Source organism: Fundulus heteroclitus, chromosome 4 (genome assembly GCF_011125445.2).
Source record: "Fundulus heteroclitus isolate FHET01 chromosome 4, MU-UCD_Fhet_4.1, whole genome shotgun sequence".
In the NCBI taxonomy this organism is placed as follows: domain Eukaryota; kingdom Metazoa; phylum Chordata; class Actinopteri; order Cyprinodontiformes; family Fundulidae; genus Fundulus; species Fundulus heteroclitus.
The window spans coordinates 16,639,756-16,650,858 of record NC_046364.1 but is presented as its reverse complement, the minus strand read 5'-3'; the positions used below and the strand labels follow the sequence as shown (position 1 = coordinate 16,650,858).

Genomic DNA, 11,103 nt, shown 5'->3' with positions numbered 1-11,103 from the left:
CAACATTATCATAGAAAAGCCATGACTAATAGATGTGAAAAGTCCTGGAATAACATGATCAGATCTGATGGTAAAGATCAAATGTCTGTTTGTCTGGTCTGTTTTAGACTAGATATCACTATTTTTGCAACAGTTAATATCAGTTTAAAATGTTTTGTTTTGGGTGTCTAAAGAAGATCTAATATCAGTTTTAAACATTTAAAAATCTTTCTAATTTCAACCAAAGATATACCAAATTTAACCTAGATGTCTAGGAATAATGCTTAGAAGTTAAAAAAAAGAATGCTATCTGGGTTATATCTATAATGTTTTATAATATTATATAATTGTATTCAATATATGTGCAGCAAGCCAAGTATTCTATATGACTTTTAGGGGACCCCATCTGACCCCCCCAATGAAAGGTTTTTGGAGACGCCCTTGATTCCATCTTAAATCTATTGAAGCCCCTTTTTTTCTTTTAATTTTACGCAAACCTCAGGCGCACCTCCATCCCACACCAAGCTACATTGAAAAGTTGGCAACTCTGTTGAGGTAAATCAAAATGATCGGGTTGGTATTTTGAATCTGTGAAAGTGTCTCTGCTGTCCGTGTGTGTAATTCCTCGCCGTATTTTAGCGTCTGCCTGAGCACCCGGACAGCCAGGATCCAAGCTTCCGGGAGACTCCGCGCCCTGTTTTCCGGGGAGCCGCAGATCCAGCCCTTCAACACGCCGCTCACTCTTACGTCCCGTCCCTGAGCAGAGAGCAGAGCTGGCCACGGCACAGATTTCTCCTCCCTGCCCGGATCTTATCTTTTCTCCACCGGAGCTCCTTGTTTGTTTGTTTATTTTTTCCCCCCTGCGCCCGGCTGGCATCGGAGTAAAGAGTGGTGATCTGTTTGGTGCGTAACCGTGCGCAAAGCCATTGCGAGGCTGTGCCTCCGCGGCAATGGATTGATCTCAGTGTGGTGGGCTTTTTTTTTTTCTTTTCTTTTTTACGACCTGTGCTTCGACCAAGTTAAGAAAACAGTCTCCAACCTGCGGCTCTCTCCTTCCAAGCTGCATGTTTCACCAGAGGAGCTCTAAAAGTCCCTGGATCTGGATGTTTTTGCACATTTTAGGACTTTGAACTTTTTTTTTTTTACCCTCCTTGTTGCGTTTGCAGGAGGCTTGCCTGGGATTCTAAGGATCTATTTTCGGGGGAGGGCTTTTGAATATCTTCTCCGGGGTCCCTGAAGCCTGCAGAGATTTATTTGTGAAAAGTGATGGCCGAGCGGGGAGCTCTGTCGCTCCTCTCTCTCCTCTGTCTCACCTTTCTCTACACGGAGACCACCGCGGCAAAGCATGCCGATAAAGGTAAAAGCACATCTCCGAGCTGCTGGCTTCTTCCACCCGCCGCCGTTAAACTCGCTAACCTGTAGGTGGATCACGGGGTTTTTGGGTCTGGAGCTGAATTCAAAGGCAGGGAAGCGGCCGTAAATGAGGCTGACGCGCTCTCTGAGCTGCGCTCAGGTCCGCCGCCCATTAACTTTGGAAGTAGGCTACTTCTCCATAACCAGGCGCGCTGCTGGATCCCAGAGATCAGCCCGACATGCTTTCACACTCCTTCTTCCTTTTGTCTGCTTATGTCGGTGCTTGTGTGCTGGAAGATCCAGACCGGTTTCTCCGACATGTGTCTGGATCGGCTACAAATGGACGACCCGGGCACATCTAGAGACATTTGGTTTGGGGATTCGGTGGATCAGTGCATACATGGATGTGTGTGTGTGGTGTTGGAGAGGAGGGGGGGGGGGGGGGGGGGGTGGTTCGCAGAAGATGCTTTCTGTCAGGCAAAACTAGCAATGCACTGATCTGTTTTTTTCCCTGGCCAATAACTGTTAACGAATACATTTGTGGTCTGGCCTACCAGCTTCAATTTGGACCAATTCGTTTTTATTCTGTCAAATTCTACGGGCTGCAATGAATACAATAGAAAAATGTGCTGTGGGTGCTTTGGTTGAGTCAGTGGTTTTGGAAGCCTTCTAAGATTTCAAGCGTATCTGCATCAGAGCACGTGTCTCCATAACCCCTTTTCTGATTTCTATTAAGCTCTAAAACGTAGAGACGGCCCGATCTGCCCTGATCATTCATACACTGCACTGTTTTAATTTAGTAAACCTCAGGGAAAGTTTTCTGGATCAGTGAAGATCATCCGACATAGGAGTAGACGGGTCAGACCTCAAAGAAAACCTGGAAATCGCTACCAACCGGGTAAAGGCCGATAAAAGCTGCTGGTTTGTGAACCTGAGATCGCTGGGATTCTTGGTCTTAAGAAAACGGTGAAGTTGAAAGTTAAGCCGATTCAGATCTGGGGCTGATTGGCTGGCGTGTCTCTCGGCAAACGCAAAGAGTCATTAGTGATACACGTCAGGTAATCATTGTGCCTCATCAGTCCAGCAGAGATCTCATTACCGGGGCATCGATACATGCTTAGGAGATATTTAAACCGGATGAAACTCTTTAGCTTTCTCCTATCATTTTAAAGTGACGAGCTGTTGTCAAGAAAAAGTCATTGGTAGAAATGTGTTTCTGCAAACCATCTCCTAGCTTCCAGATGAATGGGACACCCATGATCGCCCAGCAGCTATTGTGGCGTGCTCATTGCCAGACAAAAAAAAATCACATTTCGTATCTCAACAAAGTGCACAGATCACGCTTATCCTGGCCAGTACCGATTTTTAGCGTTGAGTTCAGGGCTGACCTGCGGATCGCCAGTGGGAGCCAATTAAAGGGGAATCTGATCTCTGGTCATATCTTTAATTTTCTTTTTAAAGCTGGAAAGCGCAGGAAAGATCAGCAGCATGTGATCTGGAAAAAATCTGAAACATCTGACTGTTGTGCAACGTGGCCCCGATTTCTCTCTCTTAATTCTTTTGATATGAAAAATAGTTGATGTGTCACAGTGAGAAGAAGAGCGCATCTGTGAAAGCGTGTGTGTGTGTGTTTTTTTTTTTTGTTTTTTTTCTTTTCTCTCCTGTCGTTAAAAAGGATGAATTTAATGAAAGTGCTGGGGCCTCTGCTAGCTGTTGGGCTGTCTTGCGTGTGGAGGCTGATGAAAGACCCTCTCCTGAATGAAAAGCGCTCTGCAGTAGTAGAAGAGACGGAGAGAGAGAGAGAAAGAAAAAGAGAGAGAGAGAGGAAAAAGAAAATGCCCCTCCTTGGCTTTGGTGGAGTTCAGTACAAAAGAGAGATGGGGGTAGGGTTGAAACAGGCTGACTGTCTGGAAAGTAATAAAACCAGGAGATTAAGGGGTCCGGGGAGTTCCTCCGGGAGCTCTGATTGATTCCAGAGAATTGGGCCGGGACCCACACGCAGAGAGTCTCACGTTACTAATTGTGGGGTGCCCCCCCCCCCTTCTCTTCTGAAAGTTTCTGTCTATTTAAAACACATTTTTTTTCAGAGCTTATCTCTGTCAAAGCTGGCTGATCTGTGGCTCTGACTTGAAAAGTTTACCATCTTCTCCGTGGTTTAGGCACCTAAAGAAGTGTTCTCCTTTTTCTCTTTCCGCTGACATAAGCCACCCTGCTGCTCTTTTTGCCTTTTTTTGCAGCTTGCGAGCAGTTGTTTGGATTTTTTAAAAAGCCTTAATAAGTTAGGCTTTTGTAAACACGTCCCAGTCAGAGGAGTATAAAATCCATTTAGGCACTATCTTATCTCTGGAGCCCTCCTGGGAGGGAGCGGTGTGCTGATTGTCTCCCTGTGGACAGTGCAAACAACTTGCTGAAATGTGCAAACATTCGCCAATCCGCCGCTCTTTGCCGTGCTCTCTCCCCGGGATCTCCTCCTCGCCGACCACCTCGCATGCGACTCTGCAGAGGCTTTCCAAACAACCCCCTTTGTTTTCCTTTTGCACCATTTAGGGTCCTCCGGTGGTGGGTTTTGCCTTTAAGAACAAAATTTGCCGCCTTTGCAGCGTTGTTTGGGAAGCTCTGGTGGTCCCGCATTCCAGATCTGGAGGAAAAAAAGGGGGGGAAGGATCGCCGTTTAACCAAAGAAAGTGCAGCCTTCCAACTTAATTTTCTAAGCTCAAAACGGAGGGATCTTTTGCACTCGTTGGTCTCAGCTGTTGATGAGTTCAGAGGGGGGGGGGGATCCAGCAGGCTCGGAAGCCGTCTCTGCTGGGTAGAGTGTGCTGTTTACTGATCATTTATTTATGGCCTCCAATCGCTCATAATGACCCCTGTTCATGAGGGGATGGATAATTGTGCACTTGGCAAAGCGTTCGACTCCTCTGCCTCACTAATGAAGCTACCCAGTTTGGATTTGGTCTTCATCTCCAGTTGCTAGTGCTGGGGGGGCGGGTGGTTGGGGGTCATTTGGTTGATGCTCCGCCCTTCCTTCTAAGTGATGCTGAGGGGGAGCTCTTGCCTTATTTTGCTTTTCTAAATCTAGATTAGTGGAGGCTGACACCAGAGCAGGTGATGAACCAATTTGGGCAGTGTGTCGCCACAGTTTAGCACATGCAGCTGAAGGTGTGAAAGAGGGATGGATATCCGCAGGATGGATGGCCTGGTATCTGTTGGTGGGCCGCGCTGGTGGTCGCTGGGGTGGGGGTGGGGGGGCGGTCACGTTCGGCCGACATGGATCTCCGGCGTCTGGATTTGCTTGTGTACCGTCTGTGGATTAGCGTTCGGCCTGCATGTCAGGACTCATCAAGGGTTTGAGGTCCGCATGGCGTGACTACACCAAGTAACCGGTAGTAATACGGGAAATGCACCATTGCACCTGCTGCAGCGGAAAAATAGGACATGTTACCGGTGTAACGTTGCCTGTTGTAACAACGACTTATCATTTTAGTACATACACCTGCTAAGTTATTCCAGTATTTGTTGCTTAGTAAACATGTTGTTTGCATAGAATATACCTTTTGGCTGCTTTTAGATAAGAGTAAGGTTATTCATTTCCTGGAGAGCCACACGAGTAATTAGGATGGCTGGATCATTTATTCCAAAAATATAAACGTTCAATCAAATTAATATTTTTTTATCGCTATTGCAGCTAATTAAAAAATAAATAAATTCAACAATGGTGGAAAAAAAATAAAAATATATATGATGCACAAAATATCATCTCTAACTTCGGTATTGGCCGCACATTTTTTAACACACTAATGTTGTACCCATAAGTGAAACTAGGCCACTATTTACCAGCTCTCTGTGTGACCTTTAGTAACCTGTGAGCATCTACTGCAGTGTGACTCCGTCCAACGGACTGGATGTCCGTTTGGCAGGCAAAGTGGGGATTCGGGAAAATAATAACCTTTGCTTTCCAAACGGTCCTTTGTGACATTACCAGTACACAGACTGACACTGATAATGCAATGATGTTATATTGCTCATCCTTTACTCAGAAGTCCATGCATTATTTAGAACGCTGCATTCCGTAATATTATCTTATTCTAAGCTGAACCAACATTAGTGCACACACGAGGATGAACGCCAAGACCAAAGAATCTGCAGCCTTCAAAATAAGAGCTGCATTTGTTTTGTGTCGATGTAAGGAATTAAAACTTTATGCATTGCTTAAATTCAGCATTTCTTCCTGTAGCGGGCCAGTTTGTGACATCTGAAGCACTGGGTGTGGCCCCCAGGGACCTTAAAATGCCCAGGTCTGTTTCAGAGTATTAATAATAGCAGAACAAGCGGATATTACCTGATTCAGTGCCTGCAGTTGGATACGTAACAGACATGCCACTGGTACTGGGAGGATGTGGTCCATACAGTTGTAGAAAACTTTGGTGGTCACTCCGGCATTTCCCCCTGGGATCTCATTAAAATTAATTTAAACCATGTGAGTATGAATGGAAAACCTGGCGTTTTAACAATCTTTTTAAAACCTTGATGCTTGTAACCGACCATACTTGGGTCAGCGACATTCTTTATGATTGAGGATAGTCTTGGGATCTTATTTCACGAATTAAACAAAATTCCTACGAAGACGTTTTAGGTTTGCTAGCCCATAGAAAGAAATCCAGAATCTGCATTTCATACCTCAGAGAAAACAGGAAAACGGCATCAGTCACAAAAGCCAGATCGGTGCATCTTCATTTGATTATCATCTCTGAGGGAACAAAACTTTTACACATTAGCTGGTGGACTGGAGTTTTACTGTCCATAGCGCTTCAAACCCAGAGTGTGTCCCCTATAAGGCATGGCCAGGGTTGGAGTTACTGTGATTGCGTATTGAAGGTGGTGGAGGGGGCTGGGGGCCAGGCTTGCGCCGTGAGCTAGTCCATCAAACAGCCTCTCATTAAAGATGGCGGCGTAAAGGGAGACAACGGAAATCTGTTGTTCCCCGACCGAGGCGTCCATCTGTCCCAACGTCCGCCCACACGTCTCCACCAGTTCTTCGGTGGGCATCCCCTGGCACTCCTAAGCCAGCTGGAAGGTTTAATTTCTCCAATAAATCCTCAAGTTCTCCGCTTGTTGTGCCCTCCACCTTTTTTCCTTTACGGTTTTTGCAATGTTTTCATTCTGATTTAGTCGCTTTGATCATGTTCACATTAGGTCTGACTCGATGGGTTAACCTTCACTGCAAAAAGAGAACAAAAAGTAAGTACAATTTTCTTGAAATGAGTGTTTTTTGTCCTTGATTTGAGCAGGTAAATAAGATTGTCTGCCAAAGGAATGAGGATTTGACCTCTAAAATAATATAATTAGCTATATTGGAGATGAGTTGTTCCTATATTTTGTGAAAAAAATCTTATTCCATTGGCAGGTCATCTTATTTATCCGCTCAAATCAAGGACTAATACACTCATTTCAAGAAAATTGACTTACTTTAAGTTCCTTTTTGCAGTGGACCTACTTTATTGCAGCACTTTTGATGTGTCTTACATCTTCAAGGGAACATTTCCAAGATTTAATATTCTGTACCCATAGAAAGCTTGCCCTCCAAACACTAAAATTCCCCTTTTTTTTTTAATGGAAACGCCGGCAAAGCGGTGTTCAAGTGTTGTCCGGAACCCTCATGCTCCCTCGCCAGCCGGCTTGCAGGTTGTTTGGTCAGAGAGCTCCTTTCTTCAGCCGTGATTTCCTACTAAAAGCTGAGCTTCAACTCCTCTTTGGGGAATCTCCTGCTGGGCTAAAGAAGATATCAGAAGCACTGGTTCTCTCGTTCTGCCGTCTGGATGTCTGCCTGACCTTTTCATGTCAAAAAGAGAAAAGAGAGAAAAGCCAAACAAAGTGTGGAATACTGTCGGGAGAGCAGAAAGCTGTCCGTGCTGAACAGCGTCGGCGTTCCTCGGAGGTTTGGTTACCCGCGAGACATTAGAACAGCTTTGTCTTTTACAGGAGACTGAGCCGGAAACACTCGTGCCCTGTCCCTTTTTACGCTTCTGTTAAAGCAGAATACATGTAAAAAAAAAAAAAAAAAACGAGGCCGTGCTGGTTTTGTGCTCTCAGAGCTGCCCTGTTCTGCTGTGATTGAACGATGCTCAGGCTCAACGCGCCCTGTGCCAGTCCAGTCTCCAAATGCCCGTTTGTGATTTGAAGATGCAGAGCTAGTTGTGTCCCCTCGCCGGAGACAGGAAGACGCAGACACAGGCTGTGTCTCATTCCGCCTACTTCCGTCAGTGCACTGCTGATGTGCACTGACCACTTACTGCCGTAGTGCCCACTTTCGACCGTTAGTAGTGTTCCAAAAGGAACACTTATGTTAAAACACTTACCGGAAATGACTGGATGACGTGACGAACGCAACACACGTGACCGCAAATTTTTCAGACCGCCAAAAAATATATGCCGGCGTGTTTTTTTTTTTTAAACAACAATCGTTTACATTCACAGCATGTTGAAATTACATCGCCTCCAACGTCAACGCAGGATCCTCCAAATATTGGCTGAACATGAGGTATGTTTGTGTATTTTACAAACACCTATCGAGTACAATGTTTCGTATTACCACCATTACTTACATTTATATGATTGCGGTGTCACTGTCTCGGCTGAATTGTCCGCCATTATTTTCAAAATGGGAACATCTTACTGACGTCCTTAGCCCCTCCCTTTCCGCTTTGTAGTCAAGATGGCGTCCGTTTAGTGCGCGTAGGGTCCATCATTACACACTGCATTTTGTGCCCGTTTTTAGGGGGTCATCCGGGTACTTTCAGTGCACTGACTTTTTGTTATCTACACTACCTACTTAAAACTAAGTGTTCGAAGTGTAGAAGTAGGCAGAATGAGACACAGCCACAATCTGGAATTTTATTGAAGGAATTTCCAGGTCTGGATTCATCCTTTTCCTGCCTTCGCCTACTTCCTTCGTTCCTTGCTTGCCACGCAGCGAACGTTTGTTTTCCCAATTTTAAAACCGCTTAAAGGGAGAAAAAGGTTTGAGAAGTTCGTAAACGTGTGTATTTCTGATGCGAAAAATGTGTAGGAGTCCTACGGAGACGTAAAGCGGCCCCTCTCGCCATGTAACGCCTCCCAGTGATGTTAGCGCAGTGTTTAAGATGGATATCTGGAACGTCTGTGAGAGGTGTTGTTGCTTTCAAAATGTCAGGAAAAGGATCTGGAAACATACCTCCGTAATCTCAAAGACATCTGGATCAAATCTTCTCTGTTTTGGCTAAACGTTAGCGGAACACTTTAAAAAAAAAAAAACTAGAAGAATAAACTGTTTACATAGGGGAAAAAATGTTTCTTCTGACATATAAATCCAGTCAGAGCTCTATGCAGGCTTGTGATGGAGGCTGCATGAAAAGCGGGCTGTCGTCTTCTGCTGAAATATGTCCTTTAATATTTATGTTCTGCTACGCTGCAGTCCCAGTTGCTCATGTTCTTGTGAGCAGCCTGGCATTGTCCGGTCTTTTATTACATACAGAAACGTCTCAGGGTCAAGGTGCACGTCTGTCTCTGACTACATTGTTGCTGCTGCAGAGCAAACAACCAGTATTTCTTCTTGGCCTTGCATTCAGCTGAAATGTTCTAAGGAATGAGCTTTGTACAAGCGCAGCATTCCCTTTTTATTATTTCTTCTTTTTTTTTTTTTTTAACAAGAAATGATCTTCAGATTTTGTCTTGATGATTCAAGATTAGAGGGTTATGACACATCTGAGCTGAGCTTGTTGGATTTGCTTCAGCCTAGGTTGTCATCTTCAGATCAATGCAGACATCCTGGACAGGTTTCCTACCTCTGGAAAAGGAGCAGGAAGGGAAACGTTTCACAAAGATAAAGAGTATGAGGTATATATTTTGCCTTAAACTGCAAATATGTTGGTTATATTGTCGATTTTTGCAAAGCTGTTCTGTCCGGAGTATAATTGGTCCAATAAACCTCACATGTCCCAGTTGCACGTTAAGAAATATTAATAATATTCTTCAAGATGGATTAGTAACCTTCATTTGCATGCACCATAGCTGCTGGATGTCCAGCACCCTGCAGCTCACAGACATCAATTTATTCTCTGCTGTAGTTCTGGAGGAAGTCCAAGTTGTGATGCATTTTCCCAAAAGTCTTTTCTGTAGCTGAGTTCAGGGTTAAGAGGAGCTGTTAAGTGGTATTTGCAGAATGAAAAGCAGCCCAGGGCTGGATGATATAGCAAAAAAAAAACATATAGATAAAATAGAAATCATATTGATCTCTCTCTCTATAGCTATCGATCTATCAAGGGATAAAACTCCTCCAATATAAAACTCCTCCAATATAACATTTTAGAAATATTTGCTTTAAAAAATAAAACGTATAAAACTACATAAAACCCAGAACATCAGTGAGTGGCTAATGCTGTGATGATAGACTGTGATGTGTATTGCTATATTGGAAATATCATATCACCTTTTATTGAATAAATATATGACATATATTGATATTGAATTATTGTCCTAATATAAATACATATTGTGCGTGACAGCGTAAACTGGACTTATTTCAGTATTTTGGTTTTGTGTCTGTGACATACGAAATAGATTAACTACACACAGGGCAATGTGTTTTAAGAGTTCATGTCAGTTGAATTTAATGATTGTGGCTTCAATGTAATTAAAGGCCAAAAATTAGCTTCTGAAAAATATGGAATAGTACAGAAAAGCAGGAAATGGGACTTATAAGAAACAAGCGTTGGGCGACTGAAAGCTGTTTCTTTGTGGGCTACTGTACAATAAATGCACTTACTACTTGGTTGAGGGGAATTATCCACGAGTTACTACGTCCGTGTGACGTGGCATGGAGATGATCAGCCTGTTATAAACAGTGAAAAACAGGTGCAGATTAATCCATTCATAGTTGTTGTTTTTTTTTTTTTTGTGATGAAATACTGTGTAGTGACATCTACTGTATCGTTTAATGTCTCAGAAATCAGAACTACGATGAGATTCTGGTGTGAAACAACTTCGTAACCTCTCCTCAGTTCTTCTTCTGCTCTGAGTAGACGGTGTTCATCGTCGCCCCCTTTGAGGCTGCAGTGAACAATGTCTATCTCTGAGTGGAATGCATGGAGTTCATCTGAGCTGAATTTGGTATGAATCTGGGTGCGCGCTTGTCCCCGAGCTCCAAGCTAACCCCGCCTCCCACGGGGAGGTGTGGCGAGGCCTCAAAACTCCTCAGCAAAGGGAAGCATAGAAAATGACCTGTTGGAGATTTGAAAATTCAAAAGTTTCCACGTAGACGGCTGCGCTAACTTTGGACTTGAAGAAAAACTTGAATATAAGCATACGTATCAATCGTTCCTGATTACGAAAACTTCATACTTGACTTGGAGCGCCTTGGATTTTACTTCTGGGCAGGCTTCACAAGCTTTTGCCCTTATCCCTGATGCTTATTCGCGCACCCTTTTCAACCCCATTTTTTTGTTCTTCCCCTCAACTGTCCATTAATCTCCTTGGGTACAGCGCTCTCTGAACAGCCCCATTCTGTAGCAATGACCTTTTACGGCTCCTTTGTTGAGGGCGTCTAAAGCAGAAAGACTGCTACTTGACAGCTGACCAGAAGACATTCATTAAGTTCACAGCATGGTCGTTACATTATTAGTATCGTATGATATATCTATTTGTGATTGGTCATTTGTAGTATCCTCATTTTCCTTGACATAGAAGTTTCTAGATAAAAAGGGTTCTTTTCACTAAGCCATAATGTTATGGGGAACA

General features: G+C 43.9%; 1 protein-coding gene across 1 annotated transcript in view; it reads left to right on the top strand.

The window, feature by feature from the left end:
- The first annotated feature begins 682 nt into the window (after positions 1–682).
- Positions 683–11,103, top strand: part of neo1a (neogenin 1a) — a 220,978-nt gene continuing 210,557 nt past the window's right edge. The window contains exon 1 of the mRNA XM_012850873.3: positions 683–1,336. Within this exon, the coding sequence (XP_012706327.2) occupies positions 1,246–1,336 (91 nt within the window). The 5' untranslated portion in view covers positions 683–1,245. The remainder of the gene's footprint in view (positions 1,337–11,103) is intronic.